The sequence below is a fragment of the Nuphar pumila genome, chromosome 3, assembly GCF_984573655.1.
Source record: "Nuphar pumila chromosome 3, dmNupPumi1.hap1.1, whole genome shotgun sequence".
Lineage (NCBI taxonomy): Eukaryota > Viridiplantae > Streptophyta > Magnoliopsida > Nymphaeales > Nymphaeaceae > Nuphar > Nuphar pumila.
This window is the reverse complement of record NC_143251.1, coordinates 139,762,065-139,784,954: the sequence shown is the minus strand read 5'-3', so window position 1 is coordinate 139,784,954 and position 22,890 is coordinate 139,762,065. Positions and strand designations below refer to the sequence as shown.

The window sequence follows — 22,890 nt, the reverse complement described above, 5'->3', positions numbered from 1 at the left end:
GATATTGGCTGTGCTTTTTTCAGTTTTACAAGCACATCTTGCTCAAGCTAAGCTTCAACCTTAGTGACATCAGGGATTAAAAAAACGGCAGCATAAAGCCAGCCAAATTCTTGTGAGAAATTGATAATTTTCTTTTTTCTTACAAGTTTATTCGCAAAAGTAAAAATAAAAAGATGAAAGTACCGTTTTCCCCTTAAATAACCAATATAATGGTAAACATTACCGTACGTTATAAATGATAATATCATGATATTCTGAAAATACCAAAATATCATGTTTGTTTTTTTGTGATATTTTCAAAATATAGCCGATATTTGTCACTATGGCTTCAAAAAGAAACGATAATGAAAAACAATAACCATCCATAGTAAACATAAGCTACTGCAATTTTCAGGATCTCTAATGCCTGAGAGTTTGAAGTTCTTGATTTTCTAATATAACATCATCAGATTCTAGATTCTACGAGAGTTCATCACATGGCTACTCACCACATACAAAATCAAAAAATCAAAAAAGAAGAGTAGCAAATACTAGAATGAGGTAGAACATGAACAGAATGCTTAATAAGCAGTATTTGTCCAGTTTATTATCGTTTATTCCAAACATAAAGTGTCCTGATACTCCTCTGCACCATAATGCAAGATGACAACGGCTGATTTCTATGCCTGCAGTCCAATAATACCTGCAAACGGATTGTGAACGCATTGATGAGAAGATAGCTTGCTGCCACTGAAAGTTCTGATGAAAAGAACAAGAGAACTAGGAAAGAGAGCCCACCACAAGCAACCCGGCCACCAGCATTTCCGGTAGATTTGCTGAGCTCATGTCCACCTAAAAGCACCATGAAGAATCAGAAACATATCAAAGTATTAAAAGAAACAGATAAAATTCACTGATGTCAGTATTAAGAACCACAACTAAGGAACTTATAGAAAGCCATTTGATTGACAACCAGTAGCAATTGTAAATACAACGTGGTGAACTGAACGAGCAGAATATCTGACAAAGAGCTGTGGATGAAGAACCAGTGCTTTCCACAAGAAGCCCCTCTAACTAATCAGTTTTTTGGATCATAATTGTAAAGAAAATATGGTGACTTATTGATGCAGGGCAGGATGGACCCAGGCCCTACTCCAAGACCTGTGACCCGGATCCAGATCCATCAAGAAGAAGACCCGGATCTTGTCTCGGGTCCATGACTGGATCCGAGACCCGGATCCGCCAGCTGAGTAGTTAAAACCCTCTCCTAGGGTTTTACGAAGGACAGATTACAGTTTTCTCTGACAGCAACCTTATTCTTCAGCAGTTCCTTTTCTTTGTTTTCTTTATCAGTGTTTATTCTTTATTGCATTAGTTCAAGTATTTTTTTCATTCATTCAGTCTAATGTCTTTTATCTATTGAATCCGTTATTTTCAATAAAAAGAAGCAGGCCCACTGATTTCCAGTGGGCATTTCTCTCTTTTTCTGAATATCGTTCGACCACCCAAATCAGATCAGTGCAATCAGTCGATTGGTGTTTCGCTGCCAGCATCACCACTGCGTCAAAGTGGTATCAGAGCCAGCGCCTTTCCCCTCGTACGCAAGATGGCTTCGGAGGTGAGGGGCAATCCGGCGACGACGATCGAGCAGGAAGATGCCGGCAACGCAGATCCGATGCTGCGGATGATGGAAGTGATGACGAAGATGCAAGAGAATGTGTTGCGTATCAGCCGTGACGTGGCCGGAATATCACGCCGACTTGATGGGGTCGAAGATAGGGTTGCGAGGATCGAATCACCGGCAACGACTCCCACGCCTTCTACACAGCAAATGGATCTAGTTAGGGGCGGCAGCCCTGGCGTCCTCGTGGGAGCGGTGGCTGGCGATCCAGCCCAACCAGCTGTACAGACTGCCGCACCACCAGAAAATGCAGGAAGGGAGCTGCGCAGGTACGCCAACCTCACGTCGCCCCACCCCGAGGTACCGCTGATGCCCAGTAGTGGGGTAACCACTCGGTTGGGGGGAGAGGGGGGTCCCAGTGGCCATTTGGGTGTGCCTGCCTGGCACCGACCCACGCAGCAGGGGCTGCAGGTCGGGCACGGCACGCGTGGCCCGAGCATGATGCCGGACCAGTCTGAAGAGGGGCTCCCCAACTGCAGTTTGGGTGCGCCTTCCTGGCACCGACCCACGCAGCAGGGGTTGCAGGGCGGGCACGGCCCGCGTGGCCCGGCTGTGCTACCCAGTCAGGCAACCGTCGCACCAGACGTACCCCGGGCGGGGGAGGGTCTGTCGACTTTCCCAGCACCTGCGCGCGGGGGAAATGTCGCAACCCAACCGCAGGTTCGGGGGGCTGATTTTGCTTGGACTGAGCCTGACCTCTCAGGGTCCGGTCTGGATCCTATGTTAATTGGGTCCGGACCCGGTTATCGAGGACCACCCTTTGGGTTCTCGAGAGCGGGTCCGGGTCTCACACCCTCCTATCCAGCCTACCCAGTTGGGTTCGGTTCGCAATTTCCTACAAATCCGACCCAACCCGTTACTTTTGAACCCCAAAATAGATCCTATACCGACCAAAACTTGTATCGGACCCGGGCGGAGCTCCAGCTTGATTTTGAGCCGGGTCAAAACCAGACCCATAATCGTATGGATCGGGGATTGAGTTCAATCCACGCCTCTTACCCCCACAACTCAATTCCTGATCCAACCTATCCAAATCTGGGTCCGACGAATAGTCTAGGATTAGGCCTGATCCATATCCAGTCGGGCGAGTCATCTCAGTCCAATACCAACCCAACCAAATACCCGAATCAGAACCAACCCGGTAACCCAACCCAGATCCAAAACCCAATACCATACCCTACCCAATACCATTATCCTAAACCGACCTATAACCCAAACCCATACTATCCAATTTCTACCCACCTAGGGCCCGAGACCCGACCGACCCTTCCACCTATCGCAGGACCACCTGTCATACCGGTCCCCAAATGTGGGACACAGATGGCTCCCGCCCATGGGCCAACCAGACCGAGGCAGATTCAACAGGGACCAGCGCGACCTGAGCGCCGTCCACACGTCATTGGAGTCGCACAACACCAGCAGCCAGGTGAGCAGAACCGCGATGATAGAGCAGTGTGGGACGATACTTTTTGGGATAAATACCCTGCAGGCATGGTGGAGGCCCGTCAGCAAAGAGCACCAGAGCGCCCCTCCACGTATGGGGTGAAGTTAGAGCTTCCAGAGTTCGCAGGCCGGTTCGATGCAGAGCAGTTCTTTGATTGGTCATATGCCGTCCAATTCTTCTTCGACTACCACGATGTCGCTGAGCACCGTCGTGTCTCCCTAGCCTCTACTCGATTGAGAGGCCTAGCGCAGACATGGTGGGTTGAGATGCAGCGGTCAAGGGAGCGATAGGGATTGGAGCGTGTACAGACTTGGGAAGAAATGCAGCGGTTGATGCAGTCTAAGTTCGTGCCGTCATATCATGCCGAGAGAGCCTACAAGGAGTACTTGACCCTGCGTCAAGGCACCAATACCGTGGCGGATTACACTGCGGAGTTCCATCGTCTTTCCCTACGAGTGCAGATCGAGGAGACCGCCCGCCAGCAGGTCACGAGGTATATTTCTGGTCTCCGTCCTGCTATTTCTGACGACTTCAGTTGTATCACAGTCGAGTCACTGGATCAAGCAAGTAGTTATGCTATGAATGTAGAGGAGAAATTGAAAAGGAGGCAGGAACATAGGACCTCCCGTAGTGATCAGTCCAGTCAACCCAAGTTGAGTTTCCCAACCAGGGAAGCGAGCTCCCCTAGGAAAGAAGACTCAAAGTCCACCCAAGGAGTCGACCCTAGCAAACCCGATCAGTCTGGACCCGCGTACCACACCAGATCCAAGGGTAAGCCCAATGAGTCCATTGTTCGATGTTTTAGGTGTCAAGAGTTAGGCCATATTGCGTCCAAGTGTCCCACCATGAATAAGAACACTCACCTAGCAGAGGGCATTGTTGAGTCTGCGTCCGATAGTGAGAGCGAGGGTGAGTCGCTTGTTGAAGGGAATGACGAGGTGAAAGTCGTAGAGTTCGATGGCAGCATCGAAAATTTGTTAACCATCCGTCATGTGTTGACCACATCCCGAGAGTCGGCCCCCACGAAATGGTTACGAAATAATATTTTTAGAACCCGGTGTAACTGTGAGGGGCGTGCGTGTGATGTTATCATTGATACTGGAGCGTGCGAGAATATGGTGTCCGAGAGTGTCGTGTCCACCTTGAACCTAAAAACAGAAAAATTATCTCAACCTTATAAAATGGCATGGTTCAAGAAAGGCAACGAGGTGCCCATCACCCTGCGTTGTCTAGTTCGGTTCTCTATGGGGAAGCATTACCACGATGAAGTGTGGTGTGACGTGGCGCCCATGAGTGCGTGTCACATCCTATTGGGACGTCCCTGGCAGTTTGACCGCAAGACCATCCATGATGGCCGTAGGAATACGTACACATTTGTCTTTCAGGGTCAGGATAGTTCTCCTTCCCACCAAGGAGACCGGGTTGCCCCGGCTAGCGGGCCTATTTGACCGATCTTCCCTCCTTGAGCTGCCCGAAACTTGGCACTTTTCTCCTACATTTAAGATGTCTGATCTATATGCTTACTGTGGAGACAACAAGTCGTCAGAGCCGACTTCTTTCCCACCAGGGGAGAATGATGCAGGGCAGGATGGACCCAAGCCCTACTCCAAGACCTGTGACCCGGATCCAGATCCATCAAGAAGAAGACCCGGATCTCGTCTCGGGTCCATGACTGGATCCGAGACCCGGATCCGCCAGCTGAATAGTTAAAACCCTCTCCTAGGGTTTTACGAAGGACAGATTACAGTTTTCTCTGACAGCAGCCTTATTCTTCAGCAGTTCCTTTTCTTTGTTTTCTTTATCAGTGTTTATTCTTTATTGCATTAGTTCACGTATTTTTTTTCATTCATTCAGTCTAATGTCTTTTATCTATTGAATCTGTTATTTTCAATAAAAAGAAGCAGGCCCACTGATTTCCAGTGGGCATTTCTCTCCTTTTCTGAATATCGTTCGACCACCCAAATCAGATCAGTGCAATCAGTCGATTGATGTTTCGCTGCCAGCATCACCACTGCGTCACTTATAGAAGCCATTCTGCACATAGAGTGATAGATAAAGAAGCCATGACTTCCGTATAACAGTGTTTGAAAACTCACTGAGTCAACTTGGTCATTCCAACGTCATTTGCACAGACTCAGCTGAGTCGCTCGTGTGTGTGTGTGTGTGTGTGTGTGTGTTATGTAATGGGTATATGTTAACATAATAACACACACACACACACACACTGTCATGCAGACTACTTGGCTTCGAATAGATTGAACCACAAAATATTTGTTAAAATGGCTATGTACCATTTAGGTGCAGTCGAATGAAACAAGTACGTGTCTAGGAGCTATATGTGGCAAGGTGATTAATGCAAGTTGGACCATTGCTTTATGCATCTTTTCAAACTTAAACATATGATTTATTGGTTTTGTTTGAACCTATCAAAATAGCAAAACTATAACTTAAAGAGGCTTTGTTTGAACCTACTAAAATAGCAAACAAATGATCAGTTAAAAGATATCCCAAAGGCTAGAATAACATTTGATGGTCAAATTTACCTTACCAATGAGTAGAATCCACCTACTTGTACATTTTCATTATGATCGGATTGTGTGGGTGAGTGTAAAATTACAAACAATTTGGGTGTAAAGGTTTTCTTTTAATAGTTACATTTTGATGCAATCTGAACTATCCATTTTTGTCCTTTTCTACAATATGTTTTAATATTTAAACTTTTTATTTTTATTTTTACTCGGAGAAGCCGTCCCAGGCACACAGACCTAGCAGCACTGGCTCAGCCTGCCATACTTATGGTTGCTGTCCTGTCAGCGTAAAACTCCAAGGGCTTACCCCTCGACATTAGGGAGCCGCCAAGCTTCGGCTTACGCAGGGGGGTGAGTCCCATGGGATTTGAACCTAGGCTGCCCATTAAATTGCCTAGGCCCCATCCCACAATGCCTAACCCCTTGGGTCTATTTAAACTTTTTAATTCAAAGCAAGCTCATAGTAAATGACTGCGATACTATATGGCCAGTTTAGTAAAAAAAAATGTGGAAGTGAGGTGCTACAAGATGATACCAAATTGTTGGAATCACAGACTCAATTCTGCGTGCGTGTGTGAGGCAAATATGGTACTAAATTGTCTAAACCAGAGACTCAATGTCCGTGTTGTAAAAGTATCTTCAACAAGATACTAATATCAAGACCTTAATATTCTTGATATTCAACCCACCACGAAAGCACAATAAGAACACTTTAGAACACTTGTGCACAAAAAGCACAACCCACAAATAACTCACAAATGCACAAAGGCATAAAAACAATGGAATCAATTTATTGAGAACTTGGGCTTTGACTCAAAGCCATAAGAGAATACAAGGGGAGAGCCCCTATTTATAACAATCCAAAAGGGAGCCTTGGAGGGGCTCCACTCATAGACGTTGGAGCCCCTCCAACGGTCACAAATGTGACCGTTGGAGGGGCCCAACGTCTATTTGAGTGGGCCCCCCAAGGTTCCTTTAAGTGAAAAAATAAAAGAAATAAAAATAAAGAAAAAGAAAAAGTAAAAAGAAATTACAAACACATTCAAAAGGTGAATGTGCGTAAAATGGAAGAAAAGACGAAACTACCCCTATGACTAAATAATAAGAAATATATATTTTATATATATAAAAAGTAGATACATATATTACCTTATATATATAAAATATATATATTACATTAGGTAATAAGGTACATAATTTAACACCCCCCCTCAAACTTAGGGCAGGATGACCGAGAGTTTGCTAAGAAGAAAGTTGAAACGCGGAGCACACAAGGCTTTGGTGAAGAAATCCGCCAATTGATATTCGGACGTGACATATGGAAGGTCAATGATTCCCTTGAGGTACGCCTCTCGAACATAATGACAATCCATCTCTATGTGTTTGGTCCGCTCATGAAAGGTGTGATTTTTGGCGATATAAATCGCACTTTTGTTGTCACAGCAAAGCTTGGTAGGTCCTTCAATAGTGATTCCCATGTCTTCCAGCAATTGGTGAATCCAAACAATTTCCATGGTAGTAGTTGCCATGGCACGATATTCGGCTTCAGTTGATGATAGAGACACCTTTTGCTGCTTCTTGCATCTCCATGAGATTAATGAGTCTCCTAAGAAAACACAAAAACCAGTGGTGGAGTGACGGTTATTTGGGTCACCTCCCCAATCAGAGTCAGTATAAGCAATTAACCTTAATTCAGAAGAAGAAGATAGAAAAACTCCCTTATTAATAGTGTGCTTTAGGTATCTTACGACACGTAAGATAGCACCCATGTGAACAGAAGTTGGTGCATGCTGAAATTGACTTGCCGTATGCACCGCATGTGAGATATCTGGTCTGGTGATACTTAGATACATCAACGATCCTACGAGCTGCCTGTAGGGAGTAGGATCGGAGAGAGGAACACCATCATCAATCTTCATTTTTTCTCCTACTATAGCAGGAGTTTCACAAACTTTATCATCTGTAATACCTGACCTGTCAATAATCTCAGATGCAAGCTTAGTTTGAGACAAAAAATACCCTCTATGAGAGTATGCAACCTCAATACCCAAAAAATAAGTTAAGAAACCCAAGTCAGACATTTCAAACTTATCCTTTAAAATGGACTTTATGCTTTTAATCCCTTTAGAATCACTCCCAGTAATAAGCATGTCGTCCACATATAGCAACAGAATAACAATCCCTGCATTAGACTTTCTAACAAACAAAGCAGTATCAGTAAAGCATGATGAAAAACCATTATCTAACATCACGGAGTTAAACCTATCATACCAAGCTTTGGGAGCTTGTTTTAAACCATACAGTGCTTTCCGAAGACGAAGCACTTTCCCTTTAGGATACTCCATTCCAGGAGGAGCATCCATATATACTTCTTCGTTTAGATCTCCGTTTAAAAACGCATTCTTAACATCCATCTGATAGATGTTCCATTTATTTATTGAAGCAACGGTTATAAGACATCGGACGGTGACCATCCGAGCAACGGGGGCAAAAGTCTCCTCATAATCAATCCCATATTTTTGACCATATCCTTTTGCTACTAAGCGGGCCTTATATCTCTCAAGAGACCCATCACACTTAGTTTTGACTTTAAATACCCATCTACATCCTATTGCTTTCTTATCTTTAGGAAGGTCTTGAAACTCCCAGGTTTTCGCTTTCTTTAGGGCTTCAAGTTCATTATTCATAGCAATTATCCATTCTGGGTATTTTCGTGCTTCCTCAAAATCCCTAGGTTCTATGTACGAGTGAATGGCGCTTAGACAAGCTCTATATTTTGGTGAAAAAGACTCATATGAGATGAACCTAGAAGAGGGTTTTCTTGATCTTTCGGTCCTACGAAGATTTCCTTCACTTGAAGGGGTAGACTCATTATCATATCTTTCGAGGGCACTTCTAAAAGTACTCCTATCTCTATGAGAATAGGTTATAGGATCTCTATGTGGTTCTTCATTAATGGGTTGATCAGTATGAGTTTCATCATTTTGATTTGTTTCATCATCGCTAGTATCATCATCTTCAGTTAATAAATCAAACAGAAAAGAATAATCTATATTCTCGTCATTAGTTTCAAGTTTTTCGAAACCACTAACATTTTCCAAAAAGCTTACATTTCTGGAAACATAAAGTTTATCACTCTTAACATCATAACAGCGAAAACCTTTATGAGTTTCAGAGTAACCAAGAAAGGCACAAGGAATGGCCTTAGGGGAGAGTTTGTCATTTTTATCAGTAAGGACAAAACATTTACATCCAAAAACCCTTAACCTGCTATAATCAGGTTCTTTTTCGTATAATTTTTCAAACGGGGAAATCTTGTTCAAGTTTTTAGATGGAAGTCTATTTATGAGATAGACAGAAGTAAGAGCGGCCTCCGCCCAAAGTTTTTTCGGTATATTTTGAGAAATGAGCAAAGTTCGTGTGGTTTCAATAATATGCCTATGTTTCCGTTCAGCCAACCCATTTTGTTGGGGGGTTTTGGGACAAGACTTTTGATGAAGAATTCCATAGTTTTCAAGATAGCTTTTAAATTCATTGGAAAGGTATTCACCACCCGAATCGGTTCTAAAAATTTTAAAATTTCCATTGAATTGATTTAAAACCATCATATGAAATGTTTTAAAGGTTGAAAAAACTTCATATTTATGTTTAAGAAAATATATCCAACTAAACCTAGTGAAATCATCCACAAAGATAACATAGTAAGAAAAGCCTCCCTTGGATATCACCGGAGCTGGACCCCATACATCGGAGTGAACAATTTCAAAAGGTTTTGTTGTAAACATGGATCTTTGAGGAAAAGGAAGACTTCTCATTTTTCCAAGAATACATTCATTACAAACAAAATTTTCATTACAAAGATGCTTAATAAAAGGCAAATAAGAGATTTTAACAATGTTGGGATGACCCAATCTCTTATGCCATACATGAATATCTTTGTTTTGAGCAACATTACAAAATTGATTCTTGGGAATTTTAAGAAAATCAACATAGTAGAGGTCTCCTCTCCTAGAGCCTTCCCCAATCAATTTCCCGGACTGGCGATCCTGTATCCAACATTTATTAGAAAAGAACTTTATATCGCAACCATAGTCCGAGAGTTGAGAAACGGAAAGTAAATTTAAGTTTAGCTTTGGAATAAGACGAATTTTTGGGATAAAAAAATCTTGTTTTTCAAAATTTCCCATTCCTTTAATTTCAAGAGGGGTTCCATCCGCGGTTGAGACAAAAGATGGAAGACGATTTTCAGAATAATTAGAAAGAAAACAATGACTTGGAGTCATATGGAACGAAGCACCAGAATCAAGTAGCCAAGATGTCTTACCAAGAGAGGAAGAAGATGACATGGCGGCTCCAGAGGTGCCTCCTTTGAGAAGAGGTTGAAGAGCATCCATAATTTGATGAAGCGAAAGAGGTTCATTTGATGTTGAAGGCCGTTCCTCTGATTGGGATGCTAAAGCCGCGGCGAGGAACTTCTTCCATTTGGGACAATTGGGTTTGATATGTCCCGGTTCTTTACAAAAATGGCAAGTTAATTTGCTATAATCTCTCTTGCCATATCGATCATTTTGCCCTTGATTTTTGAAATGGGGCGGTTTGTAGGTCTTCAAATTATTACCGGGTCTTGACACGGCATTGACCACTTCATAGTCATTTTGAGAAGGTGTAGCAAGAATACTTGGGTTATTTTTACTAATCCCCATACGTGTTTCCTCACCACTTAGCTTGGTGATGACATCTTCAATAGATGGGGAGGTAAAAGCCGATAGAAGGGAGGACCGAATTTGCTCAAATTCGGGTCTAAGACCATTTAAGAAGTTGAAGAAGCGATCTTCCTCTAGTTGTTTGTGCCTTAATTCAATAGCTTCTCCGCTCCATTTTGGTTCGAGCATGGCAAGCTCGTCCCAAATAGATGATAATTCGGCAAAATATTCCCGAATAGATAAATCATTTTGTTGAAGAGTCAAGACTTTCTTTTGGAGGTAGTATTTGTGAGACAAGTCCCTTGACGTATACATTTTTTCAAGGTATAACCAAGCTTCGGAGGCTTTTTTAAATTTGATGATGTTGGCATTGATCTTGGTTTCTACGGACGAAAAAATCCAAGACAATATTTTGAAGTTCTTCATTTCCCACTCATCATGCCTTTTGGAATATTCTTCTAAGGCCTTTTGTCTATCTTCTCCTTCAAGAATCTTGATTTCCCCTTTCTCTATAATAGAAAGCTTGGGTTCGGGTTCCGATATGGAACCTTGAACATAACTCCAAAGACCTTTCCCTTTGATATGGGCTTCCATGTTGCCGGCCCAAACATGATAGTTCGAACCACTAAGTTTAAAACCAAGGGAGAAGTGGGAGTCTTTTTCACCCATTATGGAGAGGAGAAGATGAAAAATAAAGCGTACCTTAACGGATTTTCAACCTTTTCTTGACGAAAGTTGCTTCTAAAATATTGCCCGGAGCAAATGCTTTACTCAAAAACTTCACTAGCTTGAGGGCACGATTTTCGAGGTGCTTCACAAGAGGCGAGATACACGATCTTCTTTCTTCCAACGAGGCTCTGATACCATGTAAAAGTATCTTCAACAAGATACTAATATCAAGACCTTAATATTCTTGATATTCAACCCACCACGAAAGCACAATAAGAACACTTTAGAACACTTGTGCACAAAAAGCACAACCCACAAATAACTCACAAATGCACAAAGGCATAAAAACAATGGAATCAATTTATTGAGAACTTGGGCTTTGACTCAAAGCCATAAGAGAATACAAGGGGAGAGCCCCTATTTATAACAATCCAAAAGGGAGCCTTGGAGGGGCTCCACTCATAGACGTTGGAGCCCCTCCAACGGTCACAAATGTGACCGTTGGAGGGGCCCAACGTCTATTTGAGTGGGCCCCCCAAGGTTCCTTTAAGTGAAAAAATAAAAGAAATAAAAATAAAGAAAAAGAAAAAGTAAAAAGAAATTACAAACACATTCAAAAGGTGAATGTGCGTAAAATGGAAGAAAAGACGAAACTACCCCTATGACTAAATAATAAGAAATATATATTTTATATATATAAAAAGTAGATACATATACATATATATTAATATATGTATATGTATTACCTTATATATATAAAATATATATATTACATTAGGTAATAAGGTACATAATTTAACACGTGTGTGCGTGCATGCAAACACGTGCTTGGAGCTAGGAAAGGCAAAATATCCCAACTATGGAAGAGCTTTGAAAAACTCTGATCAGACATCAACTAAGGGAGCAAGAAAAAATAAACAGCACATAAAAAGAACTCACATAAGAAAGAATTAATTTGTATATAATGCAACTTAAAAGAATGATCAATTTGTGTGAAGCTGAATACAAGAGTTGCCATCTAGAAAGAATAAAGAATAACAGACATTACCCTTTCCAAGGTCATCAGGATCAGCATGCACCACAATGGCCCTTCCAACAATCGAATTTGGTCCAGATAAAGGAATCTGAAACATGAATATTATATGATTGAATAAAGTATTATTACCAGTAAGAAGAAAAAAGAAAAAGTAACCTGAATATATTATGAGCAGGAAAAAAGCGGATAAGAAATCAAACCACCTGGCTGTCGGTGATCGTAAAAGTAGCAGTACCTAAAATTGCAAACCAGAAAAAATGAAGGAATTACTAAATGCCAAAAGAAAATTATGAGACCCAACACGAACACTATTGTTTAGGATGCCAAGTTCACAAATCATGCAGACAATACCAACCTGTCAGCATTAAGGAAGCATAAGGGTGTTCAAAAAACTATGCTAGATTTCCTAGAAATTAACATGCAATAGGAAAGGAAAAAGCAAAAGCCTGAAGATCAAAAAGATTGACAAAACATTCGTCTGAAATCTATACTACAATTCAGGAGTCAGACAGCTGAGTCCAGTCAAGGCCAAACCCAATGGCTAGCCACTTGGTGAAAAATAACATGGATCCTAGACACCATCAACCTTATTGGTGGAGACACCGAGCAACTTGAGTCCCAAACTGAAGCAATCTTGTCCCAAGGCACCTAACTCATGATTCAAGTTAAGAGAATGAAAGAAAAATACCCACAGAGAAAGCAAAATCTTCAGAAAAAATGGCTATGAAGTTTATGTTACAACACAAAGCAAAACAATTACCATCATCACCAACAGTGATGTTCCCAAGGTCACCAGCATGGCGAATTTCATCTTTAGGGGAACCATGCTCCTTGTTGGCAGGATTAAAATGTGGTCCTGATTATACAATCCAACATTCAAGAACAGTGAGAAAGAAGAAATAGTCAAAAGAAAAACACTAGTAGAAGAGAGTAAACATTGGGCAGGTTTTCTTTGCCCTGTGATTCTTGAACTTTCTCAGCTATCTATGACGTGATTCTTAAACCTCAGATGTGAAAGTTGAGATCTTTTAACCTATGAAAGTTGGTCATAGGTGTGAACCTTATGAGTTATGACCAACAATCACAGGATGGAAAAACTCAGTTTAGAATTTCACAGACTGAGGAATCACAACTGTGACAAAAACAAACATGCCCATTAACTTGTTCTAACTTCTAACATAAATCCACAAGGTCGGTGGAACAATACCAGTCGACATACAGCCATTTGTTGTGTCACCAAGGGCATGGACGTGGAATCCATGGAGTCCAGGCTTAAGGCCAGAAACAGTGCCAGTTACTGTTGTTGGGCCTGTGTATGGGAGACAATATCCATATAAAAAAAATGAACAATGCACATCAAGATCTCAAATAGGCATATTTAGAATAGATAACTTCCAACATAAAAAAAACTGTAATACCATCTCCATCCTGAGTCAAGTATATGGTGCCACTGACACCCTCCTTGCTACCAAACACAACAACAGCTTTCACCATTGTCGATGTGATCTGAACCAATAAAAATTAAATAAGTATGGAAGGCATAAAAAAAAGTTCTTTAATGTATGAAACTAGTAAGAACCAGTTCAAAGGCTTGCAGACCATCTTACAGCATCTATGTAGTCAAAAGCATTAGGTGGTGCCTAGTCGGTAGAGACCTAAAGAGACTAGTCGAGGACTAGGCAGGACTAGTCGGTACCCCAATTAAAATATACATAAAAATATGTTTAATTCTTTTACTAATAAGATGTTTTCATTACACAAGTACAAAATTACACATGCTTTCACAAAATTTATTAATTTACATAACCAGAATATACACACACACAATATATATATTCAATTATTCATAACATATTCAGTATAGTCAACAAAATATGCTTTCAACTTTTAACGGAAGCACAGTAACACATACATATATAAATAACATATTACATAATTCATAATATTAAACATGCTTTTATAGGAAAATTCATCAGAAATAAAGTAACACACATATATAAAAAGCATAATCAATTAAAATTAACTGTGCATGCTTTCAATGTTTCACACACACACACACACACACACCAATGTCACATGGGTGCGGGTGCGGGGATGCGGCACTTCCAAAAAACCCGGGTGCGGGGGTGCAGCAAAAAAAAAAAAAAATATATATATATATATATATATATATATATATATATATATATATATATATATATATATATATATATATATATATATATATATATATATATATATATATATATATATAAAGTCCAAAAGTTGGACATAAATGACCCTGGGTGCGTTGACTGCACTTAGGGTCAGGTTGACTGCATCGGGTGCGGGTGCGGCACCTAGTTGGAGAATCCCTGTGACATATAGGGCAAAAAAAAATTTCTTGTCAATTTTTTGTTTTTATGTTTGAAAAATTGGACCAAAATGACCTTGGGTGCTTTGACCGCACCCAGGGTCGGGTTGACCGCACCCGGTGCCCACCCGCACATGCATCGCGTCGCGTGGACGCGGGTGCGGCACCCTGCTAGCCGAATCCCTGTGACATAGACACACACACACACACACACACACACATATATATATATAATAACTAAGCATGTTTTCATGATTTTACAGAATAAATCACACAAACACACACACATATGTATAATTATATATATACACAAAAAAATAACAAAACATATATAAGAATAATAAATGACTAAAACTATCCTCATGCCTAGGCAGAGACAGCTTGGTCGTCGAGTAGGTGCCTTAGTCGGTGCCTAGTCAGCAAAATTTGTACCTTTTAAGGTACCCACCTAGGAATTGCAAAGCCTGGGCATTTTGCTAAAGCCTAGACCAACTAAGGGGACTAGTAGATGCCTAGTTGGGGCTTTTGACTACATAGGACAACATTGACACTTAAATGCAACCTGAGCTGTGTCCAGATCTAGATTCTCCAGACTTATGTGTGGAGAAATAAAACTAAGATTGGGCAATGTAAGTCTGCTTGTGATCCCTCCAAACATAGTGATGCATATTGCTGATGGACACTTAAGCAAAGCAGCTAATCCATCAGTGACTTTATCTGAAGCTTAGCCCCATTTTCAGAATTAGCAGAAGTATAAAATTACTTCTAGATCATTTTGTATCACATTCTCGGTCCTTTTTCCCCTGGAATCCAAGAACCTTTATGAAAGAACTAAAAGAAGTTTGGAAAAGACCCTAATTCTAAATTGAATCTGAGATAGTTCCATTACATAATTCAAATTCAAATTTAAATCAAACTCATGTATATATATTTATGATGTAATTAGTAATGTCCTCTATGGGCATTTTAGTCTTTTCCTTTTTATGTAGTAGTAGCTGCCCATTAGAGGCAGCATTGTAATTCTTCTTTTTCTTTATGTTTTCTTTATTCCTTCTTTGTTTTGTCCTTTAAAGTGAAAGGACATTAATGTAATTGGCCCTTAGAGCTGTTTAGAGCCGTTGGGAGCTCCCCAAGGGCTCTAAGAGCCCTCTTGTGGCCTAGTTAAAGAGGCTTCTTGCCTCTCCCTGCTATGCTTGTTCTAAGCATTTGGAAATAATATTTTTATTTTTATATTTGTGATAAAACACTAAACTAAGAACTGCATCCAGATGGATCCTTTAGACCCGGATTGCATGGTGCTTCGCTCCTACAACAACTATACTCTAAAGAGCTAATTAGTATGCAAAATTTGCTCTTGCTCCTACTAATAATCCATCCTAAAGATCCCTTTGATAACTCGAGACAACACATTACTTCCTTTGTATCAGAATAAATTTTTTTTCTCCCTTGTTTGTTGGTCAGTGAGAATGGGGCACATGATTTACTCTGTTGGGTTGGCCAGTTATGTAAACCTAAATCTCTCATGTGCAAATTGCATATTGTCATTGAATATGACCTAAATTACTATCAACCATTCAGTGGTTGGCAGTGATGTTTCTGCTCTAGGCAGGAAAACATTCAATTCAAGCAGCATCTGAAGAATCAGAATGAACACCAACATTCGACACAAAGCATCTAATCAACTAATAGAGCTACAACATTCGGGATGAGCAGAATGTGAAGGACAGAAGATAAAATCCTTTTCCAGCAGAGCTTCTGACACTATTGCTGGGACTTGATAGGCCATTGAAAATGCGTGATAGGATTCTTGCCTAAAAGCAGATTTATTTCCAAAAATTTGGTTCCTAATCGCTCAGGGTACATCAGGTACATGTTCAGCTTCATTTTCATGTGGATTCCACATTCAGACAGCATAATATAAACAAGAGAACAAAAACCCAGCCCAAACCAAATGGATAGTAGTGTCAAGACTCAAGAGTCGTCTTTATTGGAATTAAAGTTCTTTACTTGTAGAAATAATTTCAAGAGCATTCTTTGGCTGGTTTTCTAGGAAGGCCGGGTACAAATGATTTGCACTTACAGAAGCTCACAGGAAGCAAAAGATCACGCCCAATGCAAATCATCACAATCTCTTATGTGGACTTCAACTTTCAGCAAGAAATTATAACAGTAAGAAATGAGAAAAGAAGAACAAGAAAAACAAGAAACCCACTAGACTGATAATTGGCCTGCAAAACATATACATGGCAACAATATAAGACTTTAATTGTCTGCTGGGAGGTAGTCAAACCCCCAAGAAATGACAAATAGCATAGCGGCAGAGACACAAGGATTACAACAACAAAACAGAACTCCAGAATGCAACATATTCAACCATAAGACCAAACATTATAACCATTAGAAAACATATACTTCGCTAAGAATGAACAAGCAAACAATAATATTACAACCATGACCATGGTATTATGGTCACAAACAATAAAAAAACATCAAAAGGATACAGACAACGACATAGAAACACCATCTTTAATCGGACAAAAGAAGGCATGTTATGGTAACAAAACCATTCAATAGATGCAACACAAGAAGGTCTAATCAAACCATTTTTAAAGATAAGAGTCACCACCATGTTTTTGCTATAAAATTAGATCGATTTCCTTGACACCCACAAACCCATTTCTTCTGCTTCCCTCGTTTATTTGCCGATTATCGACCCTTGATAAGAAGTGATTACAAAAACAAAAAAAGAAAAACCGATACACCTACAAAACGCTAGGTCTATAAACAATAGGCTCCAAGAAGAAAAAGAATAGAGGATAATCTAAATAGTGTATTCAACATCGAATCAGATCATATATGCATGCCTCGACAACATCTCTGATAAGGATGAACGGAGAGAGAGAGAGAGTACCCCAGGACGCCCCTGCAGAGAGAAAGAGAGGAGGTAGAGAGAGAAAAGAGAAACAGCACGGAGGGAGCCTCAACACAACGCAGAGGAGACAACCGACGACCACTCCCAGTGACCCTGTATATATATATATATATATATATATATATATATATATATATATATATATACTGAAAGGATCACCGATCACCCACGTACCAACCCTTATCTCATTTATGTTAATTAATTATTTATTATTCCTATAATTTCTTGATTTTGTACTGGCACGTAATTGAATTCTTATTTACTTTCATGGTAGGTAAAACTGCAAAATAAATCTTAGACGCTAACAAGTATGAAGGGTATTCACTCTTTGCTTCACTGCCTTGGCTTAAAATGTGAAGGCTTCAATCTAATTCAATAATTGCAGAGCAGTGAAGGGTATCAGATATTCACTTTTTCTGCTTTATTGCTTGGTTAAGTTGTAGAGGTTTCAATTTGGTTCAGTTTTTAAAAGGTCAAGCAGCATAACTGGAATTGGAACGGGTCCCGCTATCTTGGAATGACTCCAGAAATGATGGAAATGATATCTTGTACTTGCATGTTTCAGGAATAAGCCCTCACAACTATCTTGTGCCACCTGAATGTTTTGTCTTCGACTTTACTTTCACCTTTATTTCATAGACCCTTTTTGTGGAAAGGAAGCTGGGGTTAAGCATACCCCACCAGTTGTTATTTCACGTATCATTTTGAACCTGCAACCTCCCATCACAGGGAGACGTGCACTGACAGCACCTACCAACCACGCTGAGCCTCATTGGTCCCGTGACACACCCCTTGCCTGATTTGAAATTATATTACTTCAAATCACATTTGCATGTCATTCCAAATCACATAAGATGCAAACCAAACATACGTGGTCTTTTTCACTTACCCAAGGGAAAAAGACATGTGGGTCTCACACATACTTTAGAAGTGCTTACTCCATTTTTTTATGAAAAGGGGTTTGTGCAATGACTTTTGCCTAAGAGAGAGAGGCAGGATCAGGTGCCATCACATGGCACACTTTGAAGTGTGACGAGCACCTGATGCTCTCCATCTTTGGCTGACAGTTTGTCCTAAAAGCAGATGGAGGGCAGTCAGATGCATGCTCAAAGTATGCCATGTGATGGCACTTGATCCTGACCGGAAAGGAAAGAGCTTTTGGGAGAAAGTGGCTTTCTCCGGCTTGTAACAAATGTCCCCTTATATACAAGACCTTTATATGCAGCAGAGAGTTGTAGGCCAACTCTGTTGGACATTATCAGTTTTTGGATCCAACCCACGAATGTGACCCTGTTTGACACCCTCCTGGTGGGTCACGTTAGTGACCACGTAATGGGGTAGTGGGTGGGAGTTACGTGAATGTGGAATAATCACATTCACGTAACTGCCTAATCTCCCATTACATAAGGGGTTAGGGGCTACTAGGATGATGAGAAACTTGTAGCATTTCCCTGCCAAAATTCTGTTCCGCATTAGGACTCTGCGGAAATGGTCCTGCTCACCATCGACCTAAGGCCTGGGCTCATTGTGGGCATCGACCGGCTGAGGAGAACGCCGAATTACCTACATGAACTATGGCGAATTCAGGTACGCTTCCTGACCATGTTGATTTTTCAGGGATTCACCAACATTGGGTTATGGGCCCATGTTGCCACGCATTTCCGCTGCGTATGGCAGTGTAGGTCATTTCGGCATTTACGATGTCGGTGGAGTCACCATGGGGCGACAACCACCGGTAAGCAGCAGATCAAATCCTTATAAAAGAAAAAAGAAAGGATGATCGGAATATACCTGTGGCCGTCGGGCTGCAGGGATGATCCGTTGTTGCCGGGATGGTCGCTGGAACCATCGCCTGAAAATCCTCCGTAGCTATCGGCCGACTGAGGGCTTTTGCTGAGAGCTGCAGGTAGCAGCAGCCACCTTGTCGGACCCCATGTAGCCCCACCTCATCGCCGGAGTAACCTGTAAACCGGCGACAATAAAAAAAATGTTTAACCCTTACCTGGGTCGCCGGGGGAAGTGGGTTTGTCGTGGGGCGTTTTGCTGACAAGGGCAGCCGTTGGTCGGCGGCAACCTTGCTGACACCGCTCGGACTATCGTCGGACCGGTAGGTGGTGTAGGTCTTTAGCCATCGGACGACATTGTCGCGAATCGTTGTCGTAGGGCGACGTCTTTTAACGGGGGCGGTCGTCGGATCAGCGTCACCGTGGGGTGACGCAGGTCATCGGCAACCGGTGTCAGTTGCCGTTACAGCGACGTGGGTCGCCGTGGAACCGAAAAGGGCGGAAACCCTTTCGGTTTCCCTGAAAACCATAAATAGAAAACCATCGGGTTTTTTGTTTTTGTGTTTTTAAGGGGACCAGATCGGGTCCGGCGAGAAGACCCGATGACAGACCCGATCCAAACCTTTTTTGGGTGGATCGGGTCTGCTATTCATTTTTGGATCTGACTCGGACCCATAATGGTACCAGGTCTGGGTCTGATCCGGAAAGAATCGGGTCTTTCTCTTGGATCGGGTTTGACCCGGGTCCATTTAGGACCGGGTCCGATCCAGACCCATTAAGAGCCGGGTTGAACCCGAGGTCCATTTAGGACCGGGTCTAACCCGGTTCTATTATGGACCGGGTCGTACCCGGGGTCCATTTAGGACCAAGTCTAACCTGGTTATGCTTCGGACCGGGTCATACCCGGGGTCCATTTAGGACCGGGTCTCACCCGGTTCTGCTTCGGACCGGGTCTAACCCAGGGTCCGTTTTGGACCGGGTCCGACCCGGGTCTAACCCGAGTCCATTTCGGACCGGGTCTAACCCGGGTTCTGTTCGGGCCGGGTCCGACCCGTATCAAGTATGGGTCGGGTCAGACCCGGATCCCATTTAAACCGGGTCAGATCCATGAAAGTAGGATCCGAACACTATTAAGACTGAATCGGATCAGGAACCTGATCCGACCCCTTTCAGAACCGGTACAAAGCTCTTTTTGACCAGTTCTTTCCAGTTTTTCATCGGTTCTGAGATGTTGAAACCCTGTTTTCATAAATATAAAGAGATACAGGGATTTTGGTATACAGTTATAGGGTTTTATGAACTTTTGTTCATATTAAGTATCAGTTTATAAGGTTTAGAACCGGTTCAGACCCTTAGATGACCGATTCGGGGCGGTTTCAGACTGGTTCCTACTTGAGGACCCTGGGTTTTACCCATATGAGCATGTTTTTGTTATTTTTCATGCTTTATAAAGTATTTATTTTGAATAATGCATGACTTATGCATGTTAATTCATGTACTTTGCATTGGTTAAGTTGTGCATGATGATTTTAAGCATGAATTGTAACTAAATTCATGACAATTAGTTTATGCATATTTGTTGAAGTATGAACTGATATTATGTTATGAATATACATGCATTAAAATGTGTGCATGAGCGTGCTTCATAATACGAATAGGATTTTCGGTAAAAGATCTTGATTGACCGATTCATGTAATCACCAAAGTGATCTGACTCGTGTTAATTAAGGATTCTTTGGACCGTATTAATATTCGTTATTATGATTATGTGTGAATTTATGAAACATCGATTTTACCCAAAGGTAGGTTGTTGTGTTCCAAATTTACACAGGGTGTGATAGAAGTTATGTATTTCAGCCCATGAAGCATGTTTGTACCCAAAGGTACAGTGCCGAATTGTCTCTGGATTCATGATCTACTAGTTTCACCAACTAAAGTCAATTCCTTGAGAATTGAAGAGACGGAGCAATTATGAGTATTGTCGTTTTCACCAAAGTGAAACGATAATGGCTCAACTACGCTTATCTCAGAAAAGGTGAAAATAAAGGGTCTCACTTTTACCTTTTTAACACGAGTCTTGTTTGAGCAATAATAATAATGTCTTTTCGTTTTTCGTTCCTTGTTTTATCAGGCTTCTTCCTTATCGACGGTTCTGGTAATATCCCCATTTTAGACGGATCATTTTTTTCTGATTGGAAAGAAATTGTATTATTCACTTTGTGCTATATGGATTTAGATCTGGCCCTTAGAATTGACGAACCTTCCGCTCTTACAGAGCAGAGCACAGCCGATCAGAAGGCTGCCTCTGAGAAGTGGGAGCGCTCGAACAGACTTAGCCTGTTGCTTTTGCAATCTCGGGTGGCTAAGAATATTCGAGGTGTCATTCCTCATTATAGGACTGTTAAGGAATTTCTGAGAGCCATTGAGGCTCAGTTCGTCACTTCTAATAAGGCAAGGACCAGTAGGCTCATGTCCAAATTAGTGTCTATGAAATATGTTGGTGACAGTCACATCCGACATCATATTTTGGAAATGAGGAATATTGCAACTCAACTGAATGACATGAAGTTTGCCATCTCTGAGTCCTTTTTAGTCCATCTGATCTTAACCTCGTTACCTACTGAGTATGGACCCTTTAAAATATCCTACAACACACATAATGATAAATGGTCTTTTAATGACCTCTTGGCTAAGTGTGTTGAGAAAGAGGAGAGATTGAAGGGTGAGAGGGTGCCAAGTGCACATATGGCCTCTCATAAAGATAAACAAAGGTTGAAGCAAAAAAAAAGCTCATTCAAAAGGAAAAATCAGAAAAGAGCCACTGGGGAGAATTCAAACTCTCAAGCGAAATCCAAATCCTAGTTAGGTGGCCCTTCTATAAAGTGTTTCTTCTTCAAAAAGAATGGGCATAAGAAGGTGGATTGTTTGAAATACAAGAAGTGGCTCGAAAATAAAGGTAATAGGTCATTCGTTTCTCATGAGTGCAATCTAATTCATGTTCCACTGCATAGTTGGTGGATTGATTCTGGTGCCACGGTGCACATTGTCAACTCTTTGCAGGCATTTCTGAACAAAAGGGAACCAACGGAGCATGAAAGAAGCATCTTCTCAGAAAATAAGATGTGTTCGCATGTCAAGAGCGTTGGGACCAGCAGAATTGTGTTGGAGTCGGGATTTATATTGGATTTGCTTGATACTTTTTATGTTTCATCTTATAGTCGAAACCTAATTTCAATTTCAAAACTTGATAAGTTTGACTTTGTATTTAAATTTGAAAAATCTGAACTTATTATTATGAAAAAATTCAATGAATATAGGTTCTGCATATATGAGTGATGGTTTGTATCGATTGAGAACCAAATTCCAAATTCAGAAATCTCACTCCATTGAGAACACAATGATTGACAATAAACGTGGCCTAAAGGATGATCAATCCTATTTACTTTGGCATCGGAGGTTAGAACATATCTTGAAAGAAAGAGTCCAAAGACTCGTGAAAGAGGGAAACCTTGGATCCCTTGATTTTACGAATATAGAGCCATGTGTTGACTACATAAAGGCTAAGCACTCTAACACATATAAGAAAGATGTCAAACGCAGCAATGGAAAGTTAGAAATAGTGCATATGGATGTCTGCGGCCCTTTTTCACCGTGTTATACGGGTGAAAAATATTTTATCACCTTTATAGACGATTACTCACGGTATATGTATCTTTACTTATTATCTGAAAAATCAGAAGTCTTTTAGGTTTTTAAGGACTTCAAGAAAGAAGTAGAGAAA

At 41.2% G+C, this 22,890-nt stretch overlaps 1 protein-coding gene across 2 annotated transcripts in view; it reads right to left on the bottom strand.

Annotated features, from left to right (window-relative positions):
- Window positions 1-368: 368 nt before the first annotated feature.
- LOC149844079 (superoxide dismutase [Cu-Zn] 1) overlaps window positions 369-22,890 on the bottom strand; it is a 30,195-nt gene continuing 7,673 nt past the window's right edge. The window contains exons 1-8 of one of the 2 annotated variants that reach the window (XM_090002043.1): window positions 17,305-17,421; window positions 13,459-13,546; window positions 13,248-13,349; window positions 12,801-12,896; window positions 12,244-12,275; window positions 12,053-12,128; window positions 778-831; window positions 369-682 (exon numbers count right to left, since the gene is read on the bottom strand). In XM_090002043.1, the coding sequence (XP_089858169.1) occupies window positions 660-682; window positions 778-831; window positions 12,053-12,128; window positions 12,244-12,275; window positions 12,801-12,896; window positions 13,248-13,349; window positions 13,459-13,534 (459 nt within the window). In that variant the 5' untranslated portion in view covers window positions 13,535-13,546; window positions 17,305-17,421 and the 3' untranslated portion in view covers window positions 369-659. Of the gene's footprint in view, window positions 683-777; window positions 832-12,052; window positions 12,129-12,243; window positions 12,276-12,800; window positions 12,897-13,247; window positions 13,350-13,458; window positions 13,547-17,304; window positions 17,422-22,890 lie in introns of those variants that run through there. The other variant, XM_090002044.1, reaches the window with a different exon arrangement.